The sequence below is a fragment of the Typopeltis vanoorti genome, chromosome 9 (assembly GCF_054136105.1).
Source record: "Typopeltis vanoorti isolate ZY-2024b chromosome 9, IOZ_Tvanoo_1.0, whole genome shotgun sequence".
Lineage (NCBI taxonomy): Eukaryota > Metazoa > Arthropoda > Arachnida > Uropygi > Thelyphonidae > Typopeltis > Typopeltis vanoorti.
In genome coordinates, this window is record NC_143557.1 from 47,105,053 (window position 1) to 47,132,524 (window position 27,472).

A 27,472-nucleotide genomic window follows, 5' to 3' on the forward strand; every position below is an offset into this window, starting at 1 on the left:
TTCTGCTATTGTTATTTGTTTATTTTGCTTTGCATTTATTTTCATTAACATTGTTTTATTTTTTATTTATCCTAAGACCAACTTTTCTGGCTGTTTCTACAAGTGTTGTTGTTGTTTTTTGTTCTTTTTTTGGTGCTTCTGTGAAAGTAAGCAGATATCATCTGCAAAATCTACATTGTGGAGTTGGTTTCGAAGTAACCATTGTAATCCTGTATTTCCATGAGATACTTTTCTCATCACTCAGTCTGTGACAATTAAAAACATAGTTAGGGGAGAATATACAACCTTGCCTTACTCCTGTCTTTGTTTTAAATGGTTCTGAGAGGGTATTTCCATGTATTACTTTAATTTCAAAACCTTCTTGCATTTTTTTAAGTATTCTTATTATTTTTTCTGGGAGTCCATGAAGTCTAAGTAATTTCCATAGGGAAGATCTGTTTATACTGTTGAAAGCTTGTTCAAAATCGATAAAATTTAAATATAAGCTTGCCTGCCATTCCAATGATTGTTCTATGAGAATTCGTAAAGTAGCAATGTGGTCGGTGCATGATCTATTGGCTCTAAATCCTGCCTGTTCTGGTCTTAGTTGATTTTTTTTTCTATTTTGATTCTTTCTAGTATTATCCTTGCTAGTATTTTACTTATAACACTCAGCAATGTTATACCTCTCCAATTTTTGCATTCAGATAGGTTCCCTTTTTTGGGTAACCCGTTTTTTTTTTTTTTAACCAGTAATTCAATATTCCATTCCTTAGGCCTCTCTTCTTTTTGCCATATCTCATTTAGTAAGGGATGTAATATCTTTGCTATATGTTTTGGATTTGCTTTTAGTATATCGCGTGGTATGTTGTCTGCTCCTGGTGCTTTACCTGTTTTGATCTGGGTTATTATTTTATTATTATTATTAAACAAGACCTCATGGAGTCAAAGACTCATCTATGAGGTCCTTTTATCTCACACACATCTCATCATACTGCATCTTAAACACATTCAAACTCCTTGCAGACACCACACTCTCAGGCAAGGCATTCCAATCACTCACAACTCTGCACGAAAAAAACCTGCCTCTCACTCCCCTACTCACACCCTCTTTATACAGTTTCCAGGGATGACCTCTGGTTCTCCCCTGATCTCCCACTATTCTCTGTAGAACTTCTCCACCATTGATCCTATAACAACCCCTTACCAACTTGTAGGTCTCTATCATACCTCCCCTCTTCCTTCTCTCGACTAGACTCTGCAAATTACATCTTTTCAATCTTTCCTCATACTCGACATTCCAGAGGTCAGAAACTACCTTAGTCAGTCGCCTCTGGACCCTTTTCCAACATCTCTTCATCCTTCTGAAAACCTGGTGACCAAATCTGGGCACAATAGTCCATGTGTGGCCTAATCAAAGCCTTATACAATGGAACAAGAATCTCCCTACTTCTACACGTCAGTGTCCTCCGCATCATTCCCAGAAGTCTTTGTGTTGTCTTCACAATACTGGTGATGTGTCCCCTAAATTTTAGATCCTTATCCACTATCACCCCCAGATCTCTTATTTCCTCTACTTCCAACAATATATTCTCACCAAGCATAAATTCAGCATCCCATCTTTGTTTTCCAAATTTTAAAACCTTACATTTTGCAACATTGAACTCACATCCCCATTTGCTTGCCCAATCACTCAATTTATTCAAATCTTCTTGCAAGGCCACAACATCTTCACTACTCTTTATGGTTTGTCCCAACTTTGCATCATCTGCAAACAACTGAATATCTCCATCCAAATCTTCGCCAATATCATTAATATACAAGTTAAATAGTAATGGCCCTAAAACAGATCCCTGAGGCACTCCACTAGTGACTTTCCTTTTCCTGGATATTGCACCCCCATACACAACTTGTTGATACCTATCAGATAGCCAGTCTCCAACCCAATGCACTAATCTAATATCCAACCCCATCTGCTCTAGTTTGACTGTCAACTTATCATGAGGTACTCTATCAAAATCTTTTGCGAAATCCAAGTATATTACTGTGTATCCTTCTCCTCTGTCCAAGGAAGCAGTCACTTTATTGTAATAAGTAAGTAGATTACTAAAACAGGACCTCCCTTTAGCAAATCCATGCTGTCCATCTAAGATTATACCACTGTTGTCAACACCACTCTGGATCCTAGTTCTCACAAGCTTCTCCAACAACTTAACCACAACACCTGACACACAGATAGGCCTATAGTTTGATGCTTGAGTTTGATCACCTCCTTTATGAAGTGGCACAATCTTGCCCTCCTTCCACTCTTTAGGGACTTGACCAAGTGCAAGACTCGTATCAAAAAAATATGTCAAGGCAGGTGTCAACTCTCTGGCACATTCCTTCAGAATACGCGGTGATATATTATCAAGTCCCACAGCCTTATTTACATCTAGTTTACTGAACTCCCCAAACACCTCTTGCTCACTTACAGTCAGTCTCTCCTCCCCATCATCAACTGCTCTTAATCTCTCCATGAAGTCACATTCACAAGATTGAAAGATCTTTATGAACTGCTCATTAAGTATCTCCACCACACATTCTGCAACAGCTGTCTTTATACCATTTCCTCCAATCAATGTCATCCTTCCATAATCATTCTTTCTTTTGCTGGCTACATATCGAAAGAACTCCCTAGGATTCTTTTTGGCTTCATTAGCTAACTGCTGTTCATACCTCTCTTTATCTACTCTCACCAACCAAGTCGCCCTCCTTGCCTGGTCTTTGTAGACCTCATGAAATTGGTTACTTCCACTTCTCTTATGCTGCCTCCACAATTCCCTTTTTCTCTGTATTGCATGCTTAATCTCTTTATTCATCCATCTCACACCTACCTTATTTAACCTTCTCACCCATGGTATACATTTAGACATTGCATCTACTAAATATTTTTTGAAAATCACCCAAGCTGCATTGATCTCTTTTCCAACTAACTCCTCATTCCATGCTACACCTGCAAGCTGTCTCCTGAGCTCTTCATAATCACCCCCCCTTGTAGTTCCACATATACCCTTTTTTCACAGGGGTCCTTGCACTGCTGGCAACCACCCAAGTAATCACCTCATGGTCACTTTCACCAATTGGTGGATGATTTGATACCTCATTTATAATTACATCCTCCGATGAAATGACCAAATCCAAGACCCTTAATCCTCATGTGCCCTCTGTTACATACTGTCTGAGGTAGTTATCCCTCAAAAACTCAAGAAACTCATTTTCTTTACTTCCAGTTGCTATCTCTTCATTCCAGTCTATATTGCCATAATTAAAATCACCCATAATGATCACCCTTTTCTTATTTGCTTGGCTTATTTGACTATACATTTCACTATCACCACCATCCACATTACCAGGTCTATAACAACATCCCACCAAGTATTTGATTCTATTCATCTCTATCTCACACCATACTGCCTCAAAACCACTGGCCCCATTTCCCTCTTGCATCTCTACCTTGTATGGACATAACTCTTTCTCTATCATCAATAGCACTCCCCCTCCCTTTTTACCCCTTCTATCCTCACGAAACACATAATACCTTTCCATCTCTATTCCTGTCAGGATGTCATCCTCATCTAACCATGTCTCACTTATTCCGACAATCTCTGGGTGCACAGACACAATTAGTGCAACCATTTCATCCGCCTTGTTTCTTATACTTCTAGCATTGGTATACAAACACAACAACTCATTTCTGGATCTATAGCTAGTTCCACTGATACCACTCACTCGATGTGATCGATCCATGCTGGACTGGGGCCATTTCCCTTTCTGCTTCTTCATTATAGAACCCTTTGCAATTCCATCTGTTTCCTCTTGATCCCAGGTCATCCCATTATTTTCCTGCCTACACATGCTCTCACCTCCTCTTGGAGCATCCACCTTTCTCACGCTGTGTGTCCCTGTCCACCCTGAGCCTCCCCGTTTCCCTGCTCCTCTTGCACACCCATTCTCTCATTTTCTATACTCGTACCACTCACTTCCCCATTCATTTCCACTTCTTCAATCTCTTCTGTCTTACTCTCCTGCTCTTCCACATCACTCCCCCTCTCGATCTGATTCATTCTCTCTATTCACTTCTCTACCTTCCAGCAGCATTCTCTCCAAGCGACTCACACCATAACCACTCAAATGCAGTCCATCGCTCCCATACAGCTCACTTCGTCCCTCAAACTCATTCCACACATTAACAAACTGTACTCCCATCTCCTCACACATTTCAGCCAGAATATCATTCATAATCCTTGCTCTCCGCCTCATTTCACCACAATCATACCTAGGCAACACATTGACTACCCTTCCTGTCACACTATTCTCTTTTATTTTTCCAAGCAGTCTCCTGACATTCATTTTGACATGCTCTTTGTTCTCTCTCAAATCATTTGTACCAATTAATACAATTAACTCTTTTGCTCGTTCCCGCCTCATATTCAATGCCTCAATCTCTCTACTCATTTTACCGCCTGGAAAAGACACCTTGTGCATTTTATCCTCTAGCACACCTTTAATAATGGAGTTGCCATACAACGCCACTCGCTCATCTTTCGTTAACTCTTTCATGCCATCATGATTTTTATTTTAATAGTTTTGACCTGAATTCTCTTAATTTCATTCCGCATCCATTTCATTTCTTGCTTCATCCAATCCAATTCACCTTCCGAACCTCGCGACACATTCTCTCTATCATTAAATCTTTCTAACTTTCTAACTCTCGACCCACTCTTCTCACTTTCCCTCTCATTCATCCTTCTTTGTTTCCATACTTTCAGTCCACCATATGTCCAACTTTCACTATCATTCTTCTCACTTTCACTCTCACATATCTTTCTTTGTTTCCGTACTTTCAGACTAACATGCGTCCAACTTTCGCTATCATTCTTCTCACTTTTACTGTCATTCATCTTTCTTTGATTCAGTACTTTCATTCCAACATGCATCCAACTTTCGGCATCATTCATTCTTTCGATTTTTTTTACTTGCGATTTCTGCATCAAGCCATTTCTACTTTCATTCGTTCTCTCACTTTCGTTTCTTTCCGCCTCACTTTCGTCCCTTTTAACATCCATTACGGTTGTCAAATCGCTCTTTTTCTTTTTTCCTGATTTTTAACATTTTTTCGCCTGTCTCCTCACCATCCTTCTCTTTCAAACGTGCACTCGCGAAACAATCGGTAGCACTTTCTGTCATCAATTTCATATTCGCATTCATCAATTCCTCGTTCAGGTCACATTTCGCACACACTCTTCTTCCATCCGCACTAAACATCCACAAATCATTTATGTAATCGAAGGAATACATAAAACAGACCTCACACTTAATGAAACAACTGAAATCTAAATTAAAATCATGGAATGACAATGCCGCCGTCATTTTTTTTTTTTTTTCTGTAGGTTACTAGGTCTAATATTAACGATTTCGTATTTAGTTTAGGCAAGAAAAAAAGCCCCACACTAATAATATCGGTAGCGTACAACGTTTACAGCCGCTCTTACTTAAACAATTACGCATATATACTTAATTATTCCTAGTAAAACTTATCTGAATCCAGAGCTCTTCAAAACACATCGCTTGACCCACTAGCGCCCTCAAAATATGTTGAAAAACATCCTGTTGCCTAGCGATCATTCCAATTACGCTACACGAAACTTATTAGTTATTGCTTTTGTAATTTCTATTTTTGTGATTTCGTTCAAATTTATTTCTAATGATGCATTTTGTTCATTTAATTCTAGGCTCTGGTCACCATCAGTCATTTCTTGAAATTTTTCTGAGAAGAATTCCACCCATCTATTTATCTGTTCTTTTCCATTTAATAATAGGTTTCCTTCTTTATTGTATATAGGAACTATCCATTTGTTTCCTTTTCCACTTAATTTCCTTGTAATATCATACAACATTTTAGTATCATTTATATATGCAGCATCCTCTGCCTCTTGTGTTAGATTCTCTATGTATTTTCTTTTATCATTTCTTGCACTTCTTTTTATTTCTTTATTAATTGCTCTTTATCTTTCTGCTTGTTCTTGTTTAACATTTTTGCCAATCTGTAACAGTTTCTCTTTTATCCTATTTCTCTTCTCTGTTTTTAATTTGGTGTTTTCTGATACCCATTCTTTGTCTGTATTAGTTTGAAATCCCAATATCTTTTCTGATGTGCTTATTGGTATGTCTTTAATTAGTCCATTTTCCCTGTATGTTATCTCTTTCTCTTTTTTTTGAGTTTATCCAATTTATCTTGTAGAGTTGTTATAAATTTATTTCTAATCTCTTTGTTTTTGAGTTTTTCAATTCTAAATCTCTTCCTATTGTGCACTGTTTGTTTATTTTTAAATATTTTTACTTTTATGTTAGCTGTTAGGAGAAAGTGATCTGAATATGCCTTGGCTCCTCTTTTAACTCTGATATCCAGGAGTGATTTCCTTCAATTCCTTGATATAAGTACATGGTCTACTTGGTTCTTTGTCTTTCTATCTGGTGCTATCCATGTCCACTTATGTATTTTTTTTTTATGTTGGAAGAGACTCCCTCCTATTACAAATTGAATGAACATACAAAAGTCTATAAGTAACTCTCCATTTTCATTTATTTCTCCTTCTGCGTACTTTCCCATAACAGTTTCTTTATTAGTATTATCATTTCCAACCTTAGCATGAAAGTCTCCGATTATAAGTTGCATATCTTTTTTATTTGTTGTTTTTATACTTCTCTGTAGCATGTTATAAAAATTATTCTTTTCTTCCTGGATCACATTATTTGTTGGTGCATATATAGCAGTTATTGTGATGTTCTGCTTGCTGGCTTTAAATCTAGCATTTAGTATTCTTTCGGATATTGGGTTCCACTCCATTAGTGCACCGTGAGCTTCCTTTGTGTGGTCATTCATATTTTGGTTCCCAGAGTAGATTAAGTAGTGACCAGAGTTTAATTTGATTTTTCCAGTTTCTTTTCATCTTGTTTCGCTTAATTCCATTATTTGTAATCTGTATTTTCCTAGGACTCTCGAGACTTGGTATGTCTTCCCAGTTTCAAACATGGTTCTAACATTCCAACATCCCAGTCTAAGCTTGTCTTTTGGTAAGGTATCTGTCACTTTCTTCCACACCTCTGTTTCCCTAGAAGGGCTTTCACAGAGGTGTGTCATGTTCGTGGCAGTTCGTGTTCTATTCTCTTCATCCGGTATCACATTTTGGACAGTTTCAGTTTGCGTAGCAAAAATTTTTTTTCTGAGAGTGGGTTGCTAGCCCTGCACTCGACCCTCCCCATTTATCTGGACTTGGGACCGGCATGCCAAGCTTTCCCTAAGCATGGCTGGGTTATTAATACCTTCTATACCTTAATATCTTCTCCAAGCATCCATGGAGCCCAAAGGCTTATCATGGGAAGTTGACTACTCATAGACCACAATAATTATTTTGAACACATTCACTATTAGAGCTTTGAACACATTTACTATTAGAGCACTCACCACCCATTCCAGCAACACATTCCACTCATTTACTACCCACCAAGCAAAAAATCTCTTTTTCACCTCTTTACTCACATGATCCATTTACAATATCTAGATATTGTCCCTAGAGATTGGAATTACATCACCCATTATCTAGTGCACTAATTTCCCTGTATCTATTTGCTAGGCTTCTCTCACCAGTTTATATATCTTAATCATATTACTCCCTCTTCCTATCCACCAAGCTCTGAAGATTACATTCCATCACTCTGTCCTAATACTCAATATTCCAGAGTCCTGAGACAGTCTTAGTTATTCGCTTTTGCACTTTCTGCAATGTTTCCCTATCACCAATATATAGCCATGACACCAGATCTGTGCATGTACAGACATCCAAATGAGGCCTTATTAGCACATTATAGAGTGAAACTGTCACTCCTTATCCTTGTATATCAGAATTCTTCACATTATAGCATTGATTTTTTGGGTAACCTTTACAAATTTTTGCAATGTGCCACCTGAACTTCAGTTCCCTATCTACTAAGTGCCCAGATTCCTTGCTTACTCCACCTCCTGAAGCAAAGTTCCTCAAATGTGATAAACCTCATTCCATCTTCTCTGGTTAACATGCATAACTTTACACTTAGTGACATTGAAATGACATCCCCATTCTTCAGCCAAAGTACCAACCTATTTATATCCTCTTGTAACACAACACATCAGAATTTCCTGTTGTTATTACTCTTCCTGGTTTAGCATCATCAGCAAACAACTGAATATTTCCTTTACATCGTTAACTATATATATATATATATATATATATATATATAAGTTAAACAGCAGTATTCCCAAAACAGAACCCTGTGGCACCACACTCATCATCTTCTTATTTTTGGAGCACTGCACCTCTATACACAATTCTCTCTGGTTCCTGTTATGCAGCTAGCCTTGTAAACAAGCTACCAAATGACTATCCACCCCATCCTCCCAATTTCAAGAGTAATTTATCATGTGGTACTCAATCAAATGCTTTAGCAAAATCCAAATAAATAACTGTATAAGCATCTTTCCCTATCCAGTATACTAGTCACCAAGTTGCTAAAGCATGACCTCCCACTAACAAATCCAAGCTGCTCTCCCAAAAACCTTCCATTCTCATCAATCCACATTTGTGTTCTGTCTCTAACCAGCCTCTCTAACACTTTCATAACTACACTTGATATACACACACTTGCCTATAGTTTGATACTACTGACTTGGATTCTCCCTTATGAAGTGGCACAATGTTTCCTTCTTTCCACTTTTCTGGGACTATTCCTTTTGTTAGACTTCTCTTGAACAACCAAGTCAAGGTTATATCCAGCTCTTTTGCACATTCCTTTAATATATGATATCCCATCCATCCAATTCCACAGTCTTATTAACATCAATGTTACTTAAAATTCTAAACACTTTCCATAATCATGAATTTCTTGATTTCTCAGTTGTCTGTCCTTCCTACTGCTATTCAGCACTACTCATAGTATTCGTCCCACCCTACATGAAATATACTAATGAAATACTCATTAAACATTTCCACCATATCTTCAGCAGATGTGACTCTTGTTCCATTTGCATCAAGTAAAGTCAGCATTTCATATCCACCCTTTCTTTTACTTTCTTCTAGTAACATACCTATAGAATTCTCTAGGGCTTTGCTTTGCTGCTTTAGTCAATCTCTTTTCATAGGCCAGTTTCTCATTCTTTTCTGAACTTGTGACCTTCCTGGTTTGCGCCTTATACTCCTCATGCTGCTGATTGATATCCTGTTCTTTATACCTCCTCCATAATAACATCCTCTTTCTCAGAATTTCTGCATAATTCCCTGATTCATTCATTTCACTCTTACTTTATTTAACCTTCAAACCTTAGCAGTACTATTTAACATTGTCCTAAGTAACTTATTCTGAACCAAATCCCAGGCACTACTTTTTTCTCTTCCTTTCAACTGATTTATTTCCTTAATTTATCATAGTCCTCTGCTCTGTAATTCCACACATATCTTTTGTTCCATGAAACTCATACCTCGCTAGCCACTCCCTTGCTTTTTTCAAGTTCTATCTTGAGAGGACATAGCTCTTCTGAAATCATTAGTAATACATTTTATATCTTCAGAAATTATTAGTAATACTTCTAATATCTTTGTGAAAAATGTTATAATTATCACATTGTATTCCCAAGCACATCATTCTCTGTTAACCATGTCTCACTGACACTAATGTTTTGTGGGCTGACTAACTATCAAGGCCATAAACTCTGCACCCTTATTTCTAATGCTCTTGCATTGGAGTATAAGTACAGTATAAGCTTTCCCCTGGTTCACAATTCCTTATCCCATCATTCTAGTAATTTGACTCTGTTGATCCCACTGATGCATCTATGCATCCCTATCTTGTCTTTCTTTTCCCTTATCTCACAGTTTTTGTATCTTACTCACAGTCCCATCATTTAGTTTGTTTCCCTGACTGACTACATGCTCACTTACTCTCATTAACTATCTACCCAGCTTCTCACTTCTGCTCCCACTCAAATTCAGACCATTTGTAGTAAACAGATCTCTCCTTCTTTCAAATTTATCCACACATCATAGCTTTCCTGCTATGTGTGATCACTGCTTTTCTCCTCAGCTCTCCGCTATCATACCTTGGCAATACTCATCATATTCTTTTGCTTCACTGTCCCTAGCAACACTGTCTTATCCACTTCCTGGAGGAGTGCAAAAAATGTGTGATTCCATAATCCATGAGTTAACTTTTCAACATTACAATGGACCATATTATTTTGGCATTTTTGTTCAATGCTAAACTAAGAGTTCAAAAGTTAATTTTATTAATATAATGTCCATATTTGACAGTAAGGAATCCATGGTCATGAAAATGATTGTGACATTTATTGTTATTGTATGATACCTGTGGAATCTTAGGATGCATTGTGAGATAACTCTTCACTTCAGTGCAGTCCTGTCCACAGTAAACAATCCACTATTTATGCATTACATTTACCATCCTCCAATTACATCTTCTATTACCCACTACATAGCATTCTTCTCTGTTAATTTAATGTGCTCTCCTGCTGATTTTGTCTGTTATGCAGGACGAAAAACCTGAGTCACCCTCTTTCCCCTCAGCTAACTGTGTATGAGACTGGGTAAATCACTTTTAGTTGGAAACGTTTCATAAAGATTCCTCTTGTCACGACAAGAATTGAATCTAGATGTTTTCCAGTCAGAGGTAAGGAATTGCATTTCTTATTTTTCTTTTAACTGTGTACTACAGAGGTGGTGTGTTAATTTATGGGACTGTTTTGCAAAAATCAGAAATGGTTTGGTGGTGTTGATGATATAAAAATAATCGTAATTTATGATTATGAATCTTTTTACAATTTATTTCTCAATGTTAGTATATTAATAGTTTTGGTTTCATAACATATATATCGGCACTTGCGATGTGCCCGTCCTTGATATTATTATTGTCAAAAGGAAAGGTAAAGCATTTGAAATTTTGAGGTACTTACTAGATTCTGATAGTTGTGTTACTTTCAGTCTTTTTTTATTGTAGTTTAAAATTGTTAAGTGTTGAGATATTTTTTGTGTTTTTAAAGACATTCTCATTAAGCTAATGAAGAAAACGTTATATGTAACTTCTGTCTTGCCATTTACATGGAGTGCGCATTCTCACCGAGGAGATTGATGGGTGATTGACACCTGAGAGAAAGAGTGTTCGGTATCTGGGGAATTATGAAAACCAGTAGAGAGAGAGAATGAAAACTTGAACGGCAACCAGAGAATTTGTTTCTTAGGAAGTTTAAGTTTTATGTGACATTCAGGAGAATATTAATAGAAGATGCCAAAAAAGAACGATAGCACTGTGAATCTTTAAACTGGAAGAGTTGAGACTGTCAACAAGTGTTTAATAAATGAAAGAAGATATTTGGAGTTGACATTCTAATTCAATGATATTGCTCCTCATCATGTAGTACTTGAATAGTGTTGTTGGTGTCAGCCAACATGGTGTGAGTGGCATGCCACACACAATATGAGACTTGAACTTGAGCTTGATTTTTTACATAGGTGGGAATAATGCTTGTGTCTTGGAAGCATTTGAGGAACATCATATTCAGGAGTCTTTGATAATCTCAATTTTGACTTACCAAAAAAGACATTCTTTGCATGCTATATCACTTCCATCTAGGATCACTAACTTGGTATAGATGCTTGGATGTTGATTATCACTCAGGTTGCTGTATAGTAGAAAAAAATAGGCATCGATTAGCTTTAGACGTGTGTTTTTTCCACTAAACATCAACATGAATAATAATGTCCACGCATCCATACAGATTCAGTTTCTGTTGTAAAATATACTTTATGCTTTAAACTATTCAGAAAGTTTTGAACTTAAGTGTTTCTTTGAATCCCAGCACAATGAGGAAAATATCAACAATATTTTGGGCATTATTTTTAGTGTCCATTTTTTTAAAGGATTTCATGTACATATTAGCTAGGAGAGGTGATATTATGTCCATGGATAGACATTTTTTCTTTGCAGACCTCATCTGCATTCAAACTTCAGCTTTGTTACTCAAATCTAAATTACCACCTAGAAACATACCAAAATTGAAGTTAATAGCTTGTAAAGAATTATAATGAGATAAAAACATAGTAAGAGCTAAAGCAGACAAAGGAAATGCTTAAGACAAAGGAAACAGTGGTTACGAATGCAGACAAATATGTAAGACAAACGAACCCTCTTAGAAGATTCCAACACCTACTTAGCCTTAGACAAGTTTCCCATGTGACATACACATAATAAAACTAATGACTTGATAAAAAAAAATTACCTAACTAGCCAGAAGAATTTAAAAAAATATCATCAAAACAGCCATTAGTCCCTAGAATTTATGGCGCACCAAAAATACACAAAAAAGATATTCTGTTATAGCCAATTGTAGATGGAAGAGATTCCCCAAACTTGGCAAAGTATCTGTCGAAACTGGTAGCTCCACATATTCAAAAGACACAATCATATGTGAAGCTTACTTAATCACATGTGAAGAATAGTTGACTTTTTATTGAAAGTTAAAAGATTTAAATATAGAGCCTTCAGACATCCTAGCAAGGTGAGATGTAGTCAGTCTTTTCAGCAGTGTACCCAGATGGATGACCTAGGGATGACATAGTGGATCTGCTTCTTAACCGCTTCCCATCGGACATAGTCAGACTGTTCATACACTGTACGGAAAACACTTTTTTTATATTTAAGGACAAATATTGGGAACAAAAAGAAAGCCTTACCACGGGTCCCTCCCTCCATCTCCAGCCCTGGCCAACCTTTGTATGGAAAAATTTTGAAACAAACGCTATTAAAAACTATCATAAGAAAGCACAAACTTGGTTATGTTACATTGATGATAATTTTGTTGTATAGTCAGGAACAATGGCAACTTAATTCATTTTAAAGATTATCTGAACAGCTTGCATCCCAACATAACATTCACTCTTGAACTAGAAGATAAGATTGCAAAAAATTACTGTTCCCTGATATTCTTGTTGAAGTAAACAAAGAAGTAAAAAGATTAACCTTTTCAGTATACAGAAAATCCACCACAACTGGAAAATTTTTTCATTCTGCTTTACATCATCATCTGTTAAAAAAAGATAGGCACGATTAAAATATTACAAGATAGAGCATACAATATGTCCACCACATCAGTTAACAGAAATGGAGAACTGCTCTATCTGAGGCATAACTTTGCTCTCAATGGTTATGAACCCAAGATGATCGACAAAATTCTTAATACACTTCTGACAGCTCTCATGGCATTTGCTATGTAGGGCAGATGGGAAGATTAGGGAGTATGCATGTCTGAACATGTAAAAGATGTTGCAAAAAGAATACAGCATAAATCAGCATTGACATACCATACAACTAACACAGGGCATCAAGTAGTTTGACAACAAACAAAAATGCCTTGTGTTGATCATAATTGTTTTATAAGGAAGTTCATGGAAGCATACGAAATACTTCCTTGAACTTTCTCCATCCTACACCAAGTTTGCTCTGCTTTCATTAAAAATCTAGCTACTGTGGATGTACAATACGTGACAGCAACAACTAACATTGTTCCAACATGCATACAGTGATTAATTTAGCATTCATTTATTCTGGTTATTTGTTTATATGTACCAATTGTGAAGTCCTAATAACATATGCTATGTGTTATTAATTATTTCTAGTCCTTTCTTGTGTATAACTTTTGCTAATTCTCATAGACAGGCTTATACGTTGGTTATGCATTACTAAATCGCTTAAAGAATTGACAGCGTAGATACGAATATAAATTAAATTACACTTTAATAAATATTTCCAATATTTCGGCAACGTCACGTTGCCATCTTCAAAAGGAACTTATAAAAAAAAAAGGCATGTGCATGTAGGCACTACAACACAGTAACTGAGAATGAAGAGATGAAGCTATTGTTCTCCTAAAAGTCCTGATGGTGCCCTCTAGCAGGCTAAGTAGGTGTTCTTGGCCGTTGCGCTGAAGGTCTGCTGATGTAAGCCTCCCAAATTTGGGGAAGTTGCATACAACCAAATTTGTTGAGGTTTGGAGAGTTTCTTAGGGCTGAGGCTGATTCCATAAATAGTCTTTCGAATTTGTATTTGCTACGTGTATTACTAGCTTTCTTCCACCGTATTCTGTGGTGTGTATCCAAAGCATGGTCTGTAAGACCAGAATGGCTATACTTGTGAAAACGGATGTAGTCCTTGTGTTCAGAAATTCTGATATTCGCTGTCCTGCCTGTTTGGCCCAAGTAAGACAGTTTACAACTGCTAGGGACCTGGTATACACCAGGTAGGTCTAGGGGAAGTGGTTGGTCTTTAGTGGAGCGCATAAGGGATGCCAATTTTCTGTAAGGCCTGTAACAGGAGGTCAAGTCATGTTTTTTTAAGATTTTGGTAATTTTTTCCGAGATGCCTCAGATATTTTCTCAGTTTATAGAAAACCCACCCATACAGGCAGATACATTCACCAACAATTCCCCCCCCCTTGAATTCCTTTTGAAGATGGCAATGTAATGTTGCCGAAATATCTGAAATATTTATTAAAGTGTAATTTAATTTATATTTGTATCTACGTTGTCAATTCCTTAAGTGATTTAGTAATATCAAAAGTTACTAATTTAGTAATTAGTAACTTTTGCTAATCCCCCTGACGATGTAAGTCTGACAACTAACAAAATTTGTAGGGTTATATTTGTTTAGTTTATTAAACTTGTCATTTATCTAAAAATATGTGGTCTGAAAAAGCGTTCTGCAGACATTCTGGGGGCTGTCTTTTCTAATAGCAATATTTTTTCTTTTCTGGACACAATGGACTTGTTAGAATTATCAATGGCATTTTTACGATACACACTCAGCAGAGACTAGAATTACAATGATGTCCAGAACAAGGATAGTCATGTGCACGGAAGGCAACAATGTCAATCTCTAGGAACAGACTCTGTGATTTAAACTGGGGTCACTATAGTAGCTTAGCTTTTTTTCACCTGGTGAAACGGTCTTCATCTAAGGCATGTTGGGCTAGTCCACTTTTTGGTTGTTCATACTGATTATATTTTTATGCTCATTTCTTCTTGTAATGGTGGTCCATTCTGTTTGTCCAAAGTACTGGATCTCACATTGACAGAGGATACTGTAGACATCTGGGAAGGAGAGAGAAAGAGGATCTTGGTGGTCCCTAATTTGTCTGAGGAAAGTGGAGACTTTGTCCAGAGTTTTGTAAACTGCTCTGATTTGCATTGTTTCAGCAGTGAGCACAATTTATCTGTTGTATATTTGATATAAAGTAAGAATATGGTATATATATATATATATATATATATATATATATATAGTCTGTTCTTTTCTTTAGTTGTTTAACAAGAGTTTTTTGTTGTCACAATTTTGTTTAAAAAGTATATAAGTAGAGCCTGGTGTTTTCCAGATGCAATGCCCAACCTGAGGAAGAAATTAAGGACCACCAGGATTCCATCTCCTTCTTAGGTGTGTACGGTATCCCCTGTCACTGTGGAATCCAGTACTTTGGACAAACATGATGGACCACCATTGCCAGAAGAAAAGAACATAAAAAATATATTTGATTTGGTCAATTAAAAAGTGGACTAGATAAAATGGTCTTCATCTGTCATAGATGTAGATCATTTTATCAGGTGAAAAAAAAAAAAAATTCTAAAGCTACTACAGTGATCCCAGTTTAAATCACAGGGACTGTTTCTTAAAAATGCCTTTGATAATTCTAGCTTGAGCTGGTGAAATATCATGTTGTAAATACTTGAATAAGTTGGTTATTTCATTCCTGTCTCTCTCTGTAGTTTATCCCAGAAATTTCAACATGAAATTTTCACAGCCACTATAGCTTCTATAAAATACTTAATGCACCCTCATCTCTTCTGCAAACAACATACAGGATCACAGCAAAATTATTCCCTTCCTGTATATTAAGGGAACATCAGAAAGAATAGCTAAAGTTTTCTGCAAATATGATCTCCATGCTACTTTCAAAGCACTCATTCAGCTAGTTACCTTCATCCATTCTAAATATCAACTTCATTCTTTTGCACATCCTGTAATGTTAATTGTGCCTGCAGTTTGTCCACTACTTTGGACAGATTGATAGATCACTTAACACCTGCTATGATGAAACACAAAAATTACATCTGTGATCATCTGTTTGGTAAGTCGAGACTGCCAGACTTTGCTCTGGATACTCCTTCACATAAGATTAAATGGAAGAAGCCATCAGTATTACATAGAATGCACTGTAGGTCTGAGAGACTATTTTTAGAATCATAATCAACCAGCAAACACTCCTCCAGCTTCAACAAGTATGGTATTATTATTATTATTAACATCTAACCCCTATGGAGTCAAAGAACTAATTGCAGGAGGTCCAGACTCATGCAAAAAGATCATCGAACCGTGCCTTAAACTCATTCATGGTTTCTGTACTCACAACACTCTGAGGCAATGCATTCCCTCACCAATCACTTTCTATGCAAAGAACCTGCTTTTCACACCCCTGCTCAGCTTTCAGTAATGACCTCTTGTCTCCCTCTACTCCATGAAGAATCTCCTCCATATTAATTTGGTAACAACCCCTCACCAACTTATATGTCTCAATCATATCCCCTCTTCTTCTACTCACAAGACTGTAAGTTGTATTCTCTCAATCTCTTCTCATTTCTGACATTCCATAGACCTGACAATGACTTAGTAAACCTTATCTGAACCCTCTCCACTACATCCTCCAGAAACCCAATTAACCAAATCTGCACATAGTAGTCCATATATGGGCTGATCAAAGCCTTATACAAGGGAGCTAACCTCTTTGCTTCTGTCTGTTAATGTCTTCCTCATGATTGCCATAATCCATTGTGATGTTCTTACAGTTTTAGCAATGTGACCCCTAAACTTTAAGTTTCTGTCTATAATTACTCCCAGATCTCCCATCTCCTCCACCTCCTTCAGAATTCTTCTATTACTTTTATACTCTGCATTCCGACCATGCTTACCAATATGCACTTTGCAACATTAAAGTGATAGCTTCACTCATTTGCCCACTCTCAGTTCTTCCCAACTTTGCATCATCAACAAACAGATGCACATCTCCATTTAAGCCAGTCCCAATGTCATTAACATCCAAGTTAAATAATAATGGTCACAAAATAGATCACTGTGGCACTCCACTAGTGACCTTCTCTTTTGGGATACCACTCTTCCATACACAAACTGTCTGATAGCCAGTTAACTATCCAACTCATTAGTCTGTTTCAATTTAGCTACTAGCTTGTCATGTGCAGTCTGTCAAATTCTTACTGCCTTATTTACATTGCTTACTTAATTCCTTATATACTTCACACTGATTCACCCTCAGTCCCTTCTCTACCATACTCTCTACATTGTAGCATCTAATGATGTTGCTTTCACAAGGATGAAATACATTGACAAACTGCTCACTGAATACTTCATCTATATCTCCTGCAACAGTTACCCATCTGCCTGTGTCAATCAATAGCATCATTTTTCCATAGTTATGTTTTTTTCTACTTGTATTGAAAGAACTTGCTAGCTTGACTGGCTAATTTCTTTTTGTATTGTACTTTTTGCTGTCTTACCAGCTGAACCTTCGTGACTTGCTCTTTGTACTCTTCATGCAACTGATTATTACCAACGTTCATCCGATGTTGCCTCCGCTCTTTCTTCTTCCATATATCTTGCTTAATCTCTTCATTCATCCATTTTACTCCTAATTTATTTAGGCTTTTCACCTTTGGAATACACTCAGACATTGCTGCTATTAAATAGCCTCCTGATCATTGCCCAAGCAGCATTTGTTTCCTTTCTAATCAACTCATCTTTCCACACCTTAGCTCCCAGATATTCCCTGAGCTTTTGATAATCACCAGCCTTGTAGTTCAACATATGCTGCTTGGAAAGAAGTCAGTGGACAATGGGCATCATGCCATGTAATGAATTATGTGTTTGTAGCTGGTATAAATTGGAGGAATATGATGCTCCCAAGTCATTGCAACTGTTTCTGGGTGAAATGGCTGTGAGAAGGCCACTGGACATCTGCCACATGCGACATCCTCTACTGATTGGTGTGGTGGATGTCCAGTGAACTTCCCTTATCAGAGTGCCTAACCCCACCAATGAATTCAGAGATGGCAGTGTGATAGTATGATGTTTTTCCTGCTTTGGCCTTGAGCCTCCGTTTGCGGTGCCTCAAACATTGAACTCTAAGAGGTATCTGAACATTCTGGACGGTGCAGTGCTTCCTACTTTGTGGCATTTCTACAGAACTGACCATCGTCTCTTTTTAGCAAGATAATGCACCATGTCCTAAGGCTGCTGCTGTAACTTCGTGGTTTTTGGACATAAACATCACTGCACTTGACTGGGCTCCACAGATCCCTGATCTCAACCCTATTGAACATCTGTGGGATGAACTGGAGTGTCGGATGAGGTCAAGGGATGTCTGCCCCACAACAGTCCAGCACCTCATTACATGCCTACAGGAAGAATGGTTCAAGATTCCCATTGATCGCTATTGTATGCTTGTGGAAAGTATGCCCCATGATTGCTGCAGTCATGGCAGCAAAAGGAGGTCCTACATGTTATTGAGGTAGGTGCCATGACTATTTGTTCCTCATTATGGTGTCCATTGAATTCTTTCCAAGCAATGCATATCCCTTCTTCACAGAAGTTTTCATATGACTGGCTACACCAACCCAGATGATCACATCTTGATCACTCTCTGGGGGAAGATTAGACATTCCATTCACAATTTAATCCTCTGATGTTATAACCAGATATAAACTCTTGACTCTTGTGTGCCCCCCATTACATGCTGTGTAAGATTGCTGTCTCTTAAAAACTGAAGAAATTCATTCTTTTTATTCTCTGACACTGTCTCTTCATTCCAATCAGTATTGCCATAATTGAAATTGCCCCAAATAATCACCATTTGTGTACTGACTAAGCCAAATTGTCCATACATTTCTTTGTTTCCATCTTCCACATTCCTTGTCTTGTAGCAACACCCAACTAAATATCATTCTATCAATCTCCACTTCACACCATACTGCTTCAAAATCACAGCCTCTTTTCTCATTTGCATCTCAACCTTGTGTAGACATAATTCCTCAGCTATCATCACCAGCACTCTTCCTCTATTCTTGCCATTACTATCCTAATGAAAAACATTGTATCCTTCCTTATCTATTCCCATCAAGATATCATTCTCATCCAATCATGTGTCCTGTATTCCAACTGTTTTTTGGGTAAATAAACTCACTCAACATAGCAGTTTCATCTTCCTTATTTCTGATACTCTTGGTATTCATAAATAAGCATAAAAATTCACTCTTTTGGTATATAACCAGTCTTACCCATGCTGCCTCTCATCTGTGACTTCTCCTTGCTGTCTACTGTCTGCTCACCCTTATCCTTTTCCCATATACATATTTCTGATAGTGATCTATTCAAGATCTTTGTTCTCTATCAAAACTCATCATTATTTTACCTGGACACACATAAACTATTCTCCTACCATACTGTTGTCTTTCACTTTCTTCAGTAATCTCCTGATATCCATCTTCACATTCTTCCTATGCCCAACCAAATCATTTGTTTCAACTACAACCACTAATTCTATCACACACTTATTTCTCATATCCAGTGCCTCAATCACCATGTTCATCCTTCTTCCTGGAAAGCAGACTGTGCACTCTGTCATTTACCACACCTTTTATAATGGAATATCTGTGTAGTGCTACTCTTAATTCATTGCTACTTCATTAACACTGTCTTTCATTTTGTATATGCCTCCTCTCATTTCTCACCTTAAAAACTTTCAGTTCTTGCATTTCAGCAGTCGTTTCTGCTATTGCTCTGTCAGTCAGGCTTTCTTCCATTTTTGCAATCATGCCAGACCAAAACTCTTGCATTGTTAGTCAGGCTTACTTTTGCTTCCATATTTATGCTTTCTTTTCCTTTTTTCAATCATTTCCATATTCATAATCACATTTTTCATACTCACTGTTCTGACTACCATTCTGTCTTACGCCCATCACTGCCATTTATCCTTCATTTGGCATTCTTCGCTTCCCAATCATGACTTTCATTCCAATCACTGTGATTCCATTGATATGCCACACTTTCTGCAGACCCTCACCTTCTCACCTGTTTCGTTTAATCTCTCAACAAGCACATTTGTTATGTTCACCCACCCTTACATATTACACTCCTGACAACCAACTTAGTAAAATCCACACCACTCAACACACTTGATTTTTGTGCCATGTGTCTGGTTGTTGTTACTACCATTTTTGCCTTCATTAACTGTTATACACAAAATTTTCTATGAAACCTACTGACAACCTCAATAATTAATATGTACATTTCCCTGAAAATTTATTTACTTAGTGATATTAAGTAAATACATTTTTGGTGAAATGCATATAATTCTTCCAAAATATTCTAAAAGGAAAACTTTTATCTTTGCTCCAGCGATTCTACTTACTCATTGTTGTGTGACAGAACATCCTCCTATTAATTTGTGTAAGATCTGGGAGATTGTCATTCTGAGACCAGATAGCCTGACTTCTCTCCAAATTAACTTAATGGTTATGTGGTCCATAGAGGGAGCCATGTTAGGACATCAGTTCTACTTCAGTTACAATTTGATTGTTTCTAATGATTTAACTGAGTGCCTGTGTACTTGTCACAGTAATTTGTGCTCTGAAGATGCTGAGTAGAAAACCAGCTAAATATTATTAAGTTGAATAAGTTAATTTATTTTTTTCTCTTATGGCGGTGTTTATACCATGAAAGCACTATTATGAATTGTTTATTTCTTTGGTAGTTTTGCTGCCCTTTGGGGGGAAAAAAAAAAACCTGTTACCTATATATGAGAGTGGCTAACTCACTTTCACTTGCACAAGCCCTTACAATGGTTCTTAATATCCTGAAGAGATTTGAAGGTGTCCTTTCCTTATGTGGACTCATTCCTCAGCATCTTTGCAGTGATAACAATCTTGGAAACTTTTACACAAAATTAAAGTTATATGAAATTTTATTAATAACATGTTTTAATAAATAACTTTAACGGTTTACACATGTAACAAATTGTTACCTCTGTAAATTGTGAAAGCTATTTTAATGTCTAGTTCACATGTTCCATTAAAACTATTTAATAACTTGTTTTTTGTTCTCAGTAATAATTTCTCTGAAAGAAATAAGATTTAAAGCCACAATGAGGTGAAAAAGTGACTGAAATGGGTGTATATGTACCAGTAGGAACTACTCCGAAGGTGGTAGAATGTTAGGTTAGGTTAGGCAAATATGTGGTTTGGCCTGGTATTCTTATACCCAGTTCTTATGAGCGAGGTAATCAGTGGAGCTGGTATAGTTGTCTCCCTCACTGTCGTGGGACATGATGGAGAACTCCTCCCAATAGTCCACCATGTGCCTCATGTTTAGCTCACTCACATCCCTAGCCATTAGCTAAGTGTCATACGTGATACTCAGCTAATGGGAGAGGGACCAGAACAGGAAGGCTTAATCTCCCGTGATGAGCAGAATAGTGTGAGGCATCATCTCCCCATTAACATTTAAAAACTCATTTGCCATACTGACTTAAGAAGAGAAGAGACAAAATGCACTAAACAATGAAAAATAATCCTTTCTTAAATATATGAATTTAAACTTTTTTGAGTCGGTGCCAAATTTAATAGAAACTAATTACATATATTTTCAATTACACGATAGCCTGTTTAAATATTGTCAAATATTACTAAAATTTCTGAAAAGATCTGATTCAGAAGTATTGAAAAATAACTGAAGCATGAAGTAGTCCTAAGAACAAATAATTATTCATAGAATACTCATATGCATCCACGGATTTAGCCCCTTAGTCACCCATACTTATTAACACAAGTCACAACTTCTCTTGTGAGAGCTCAAGGTCCTATGCTGCTAACATGCTGCTACATGTCTACTCACCACCTAGTGGACACAGGTGTAGCTACACAACATACCTTATGTTGTGTAGCTACAACATAATAATAGAGAATAAGTATATTTCTTATTAATGAATGTATGAAGTAATAATATGTAACTTTCAGTACACATACTGATGTCTACTGCCACCTAGCAGATAGGATGTAACTATATAAAATAAGGTACGTGTACTTTCATCGAGAATAAACATATTTCTTATTACTGAATGTATGAAGTAATGATATGTAACTTCCAATATACATACTCACTTTTATGTTAGTATAAGTATGTATAGCTTGTGAACTATACTTTGTATAGAGCTAATTTGTTTGCGTTAAATTTGCTGCAAACTCCAAAAAATTTAAATTCATATATTTAAGAAAGGATACTTTTTAGTGTGGTTTGTCCCTTCTGTCTTTTTTTTTTTTTAAGTTGGTTTTATTGTATTTTTTTAAAGTTTCTTAGCTTCATTGTTTCATTTTTATAAAGATATAGATAAGCCTACAAAAACTGTTAGGGGGCCACCAGAGAAACATCCTCTTTCGAATAAAAAATGCCCCTTTTTACTTTCGCCCCTTTATTGATTAGGGCAAAATCCTGAATTATGTTTTTAAGCATTTGTATGGGTAACCTTTGTGAGCAAAAACCAAGTCGATATCTCATTGGGCCTGAGAGATATTGAAGAATTTGTGAAAACACATTTTGCCTCTTTTCATACCCTTAGGGGTCGAATTTCTAAAAATACCTTCTTAGTGGGTGCTTATGTCATGGAAGGAATATACTCCCTGAATTTCATATTTCTAGGTCCAGGGGTTTGGGCTGGGTATTGATCAGTCAGTCAGTCAGGACATTTGTTTTTATATATATAGATTCAGCATGCAATGTACAAGATCTTGAAGATATCACCAACTTTTTAGGCATATCAAATTACAGTTTGTGACTTGTGACTTTTGCTGTTGTGAACACACACATTGAGTCTGAGGCTGGAAACTTGTGTATAGAATGATTTTCATGTGCATATGGGCCAGCAAAAATTGAGGGAACATTGGTATGAGGTCAGTGCTAGAAGGTAGTTTATTTATATGAGGAATGGAATGGGTGAAATAACAGCCCTAAGGAACACCTGTTAATAGGAAAATATGAAAAGGGAGCACCTACTACCGTAACATACAGTGAATGATCTGAGAGAAAACTGACAATCTACTTACTTAGGATAGAAGGAAGATTGTAAGTTGGTAATTTGCTGAGCAGCTCTCAATGCATAACTCTGTCAGATGTTTTGGAAATGTAAAGTGCAACAGCACAAATTTCTTCAGATCTTTGCATGGTACATATGCAGAAATGGGCGTTGTTGGATCAGAGGTAGAGACGATTGATGTAGGGGAGATCTGCTGTGGATCATGGTACTGCTGGAATCCACATTGATAGTCACTGATTATTATTGTTATTATTATTTATTATTATTATTATATGGGCACCTCTATAGAGTCCAAAGATTCATCGCGGGAGACCCAATCTGTCATACCTCTCCTTGAACCCAGGACCGGCCTTCTCTATAAAGGGGCCCTGGTGCAAGAAACCTTTTGGGGCTCTAAAATATTTTTCAAAGGTAAAAATTAAAGGATTCAAAATAAACATATTGTAAAACCTCTTACCTGCAAATGATTTTGGCACAGGAAAACAAAAAAAAAACACATTCGAAATATAATATGTTTCTGATAATATGTACCGACTGTGCCCACTCGATCGTGGGGGCCGGGTGCATTGCACTCACTGCACCCCCGAGATGGCCGGCCCTGCTTGAACCCATTAATAGACAAAGCACTTAGAAATGACTAGCAACTGATTCCACTCATTCACAACTCTCCAAGCAAAAAAAATCTAGTCCTTACGCCCCTACTAACCACACCTTTATTTAATTTCCAGGGATGACCCCCTTGTTCTGTTCTCTCTAGCCAAGTGCTGAAATATTCCCCCTGCATCTGTCCTATAAAGTCCTTTAAGCAACTTAAATGTTTCTATCATATCTCTACCCACATCTGGACTACTGTGCTCAAGTCTGGTTCCCCCTGGGTTTCTTGGGGATGAGGAAGTAGTCATATCAAGGCTTTATAAAGAGAAATAACAACTTCCTTATCTCTACTTGTTAATGTGTTACATTAGCAATATGTCCTCTAAACTTTAATTCTCTGTCTACCACCACCACCCGTAAATCTATAGCTTCATCTGTTTCCTGGAGTACAGTGCCATCACTGTGATACACAGCTTGTAATCTATTTATCCCAAAATGCATATTTTGCCTTTTGGATTAAATAGATTCAACTCAACATTAAATTGACACCCATTAACTTTTGCCCATACTAAACATCCTATTTAAATCTGCAAGCTCTCTACATCACCTTGATTAACTATTACTCTACCTAATTTTGCATCATCAGTAAGCAACTGAATATTTCCTTTCAGGTTATTTCCTATATCATTTATATACAAATTAAACAACAATGGTCCTAGCACTGAGCCCTGTGGCACACCACTAGTCATGCCTTGATTCCTCCCCTCCATATATCACTTTTGATATCTGTCCAGCAGCCACCCTCTTATCCACTTAACCAGTATCATATCCATCCCCATTAGTTGACAGGTGCTGAAGAAAATGACAGTTGGTGATCTCCATTACTTTAGATAGCACACATGTTGAGAGCAATCTATTGCTCTCAACATATCTTTGGCAGTTGTATATTGGCTTACTTCCATACTGTTTGGTGGATGTTGCGTGAGTGTAATATATTCTAGAGATGATAAAGGACAGGTGCACATCTTTTGACATAATTGGTAGATACTATTAACACCAGAAGCTTTTTTTTTTTTTTTTTGGTATTCGGATTGTTCAAGAATCTTCTGATGACTATCTGGTGGAAGGATACAGGACACAATGTGATGCAGTATTCCAAGTGATGTTGGAGTCAGTTTACCTTGGTCATCTATAACAAGGTTTGGATGAGAAGAATGATACCAGTAGTGAGTTATCTTTCACTGATGTTGCAATACTACCATCTGTGTACAAGTGAGAGGTTGAGGAAGAAATCACAGATGGATAGAAATTCTACTTGACAGCATTTGCAGTTGATGAGAAGAATGACTGCTATTGACAAAGGTGATGAGTTTTCTACAACTAGTCTTTTCAAAGTCTGGTTTAGCACCATTAATAATTCAAATGTTGCTGGCTTCATTGCAGGCTGTGTATAAAGCTTGAATTTTTATTTCAAACCAATTGTGTTTTTGATTTGACTGCTCTGGAACATTTCTTGGAAAACCATGACTTTGTTATTTGGCAGGGCAGGAAATTGGTTTGAAATAAAAATTCAAGCTTTATTCTTCTCATGGTTAAGTTATTAGGATCTGGAGAACAGGAACAGTAGCTGAACCATGGAAAATAGGAGTAAAAAAAGTCTTGGAGATCTTTCCATTTGATGTTACTATTTTCAAAGGATACAAGGTTGTGAAGAGTTGAAGGAAAGGCATTCCACAAGTGTTGAAACCTGTATGAGGTTATCAGCAGGGGACTTGGAAGGAGAACTAGTTAAAGAAAGGATCCAGTGTTATGTTGCATGGGTGGAGAGGATTGTCAGGAACTCTTATTGGTAGATAAAAAGTTTGCTTTAGTTCATATCAAATATCTCAATCCACTCTTCCAGTGGAATTGGAACAAAGGAGCCAGTTGGAGTTGTCAATGTTAATGTCAGCTAGGAAGACAATTTTACTGTTATGTAATTAATTGCAGGAAATCAAGCTTCCAGAATTTAAAAAGGTTGGAATGACCTTTTTAAATTCTGGAAGCCCACCCCATATGTGAGAACAGTATTCAACAGCAGATGATTGATACATAATGAAGCAGAGAAACCATAAGACACAAAAGGTCAAAAAAGAGAATAGATCGAAGCATCCTCTAGGTAAGGTGGTGCATCACCTTACTCCAGTCCTGAAGATACTTTCAGGCGTAAACTTTGTTTGCTCACACTTGGATAAAGGATTAAACTAAATTTATTATATTCTAACCAAGTGAAAAATAAACTTTCAACATTTAAGTTTGTGTTTATGCCTATGAATGTTGACAAAGTAAACATGGAAGAAATTTTTTTTCTGTAAGGTTTACAAACAGTTTTAAATTTTTTTGGAAATGTTTGAGGGAGGTTTGTTTTTTTCTTTCTTTAATGTTGATTTTCAGCAGTTAATACATTGTAATATTTATATTATATTATATTATATTTATTTATTTATTTTTAACAATGCAGTTTTGTTGATATTCTTTGTTTAGTGTATCACCCAGGAAGTCAGGTTGAAGTTTTAGATCTTACTCATAATATTGGCAGTCCATTTGGTTTACAGTTTGATGATCCTAATTGGAAAAAATATCTGTTAAATTTAAAGCCATTGGTGAGTGTTTTTTTTTTTTTTTTAAAAAAAAAACAAAAAAGCATTTAAGTTTTATTATAAAAACTCAGAGGTTAAAGCTAGGAAGAAATTTATTATTCTCTGAACTCTTAAATTAAAGATTGATTAAGCAGTAATGAAAGTAAATTCAGCATTGAATTATTCAGTCCCTCCACATTTATACTATATTTATGCATCAAGAACGAAGTCCATTATATATATAGTAAATGTGTTGTGAAGTGGGGGGGGGAAGTGTTACTTATTTTTGACGTTATTCCCCCTGCTTTCTAAAAAATTGCATTTGAGACTTAAGCAACTTGAAAATATACTATGTTTAGTCTCCTGGATTATGTAACCCATTGCCTAATGTACCCCCCCCTCTTACCATGGTACTAATTAATATTCTATAGGTTTCTCTAAATCTTTCCATAGCTTGTGCTGCAAAGTGGGTATAGGTTAGGGAGAAGGTCCTGTATAATGACAGTGGCAGGATTATTAATTAATTTAATTGATGGTGATTTAAGAAGTTAGTTGTTGATTGAATCTCCATCATTTTCAAGAGCACTAAATTGAGGTTGAGATAAGAGTTTGACTGACTTTTCTCTCTTTTTAAGGACAGGTTGGATAAAGGCTTGCTTCCTTTTTTTTTTTTTTTTTTTTTTTTTTATGTTGAGCCTATACACGAGAGGTTGGTTAATCAACCTATAGTACATTAGTACCGTGTATGGGTGGTGGGTTGGGAAAGAAGGTACTTGTTCACATTTGATTTAAAGGTCTGTATATTGTATTCCTTGGGAAATGCATCAGGGGGAAAGACTTTTCCATAGTACAACAGTTACAGAGATGAAGAAGGAGGAGAAGAAACTTGTTCTGTGGGTTTCAAGGTGCACTGTGAAGGGATGTTGAGCAGCAGCTGCTCGTGTTCCAACGAGCTTAGTACTAAGTGGGAGGAATTATTGATACTATTTCAGAT

At 36.7% G+C, this 27,472-nt stretch overlaps 1 protein-coding gene across 1 annotated transcript in view; it reads left to right on the forward strand.

Moving 5' to 3' along the window:
- Nucleotides 1-27,472, forward strand: part of l(2)k05819 (transmembrane protein 94-like protein l(2)k05819) — a 740,582-nt gene that overhangs the window by 159,446 nt on the left and 553,664 nt on the right. The window contains exon 7 of the mRNA XM_090398052.1: nucleotides 26,384-26,502. Coding sequence (XP_090254178.1) covers nucleotides 26,384-26,502 — 119 coding nt within the window. The remainder of the gene's footprint in view (nucleotides 1-26,383; nucleotides 26,503-27,472) is intronic.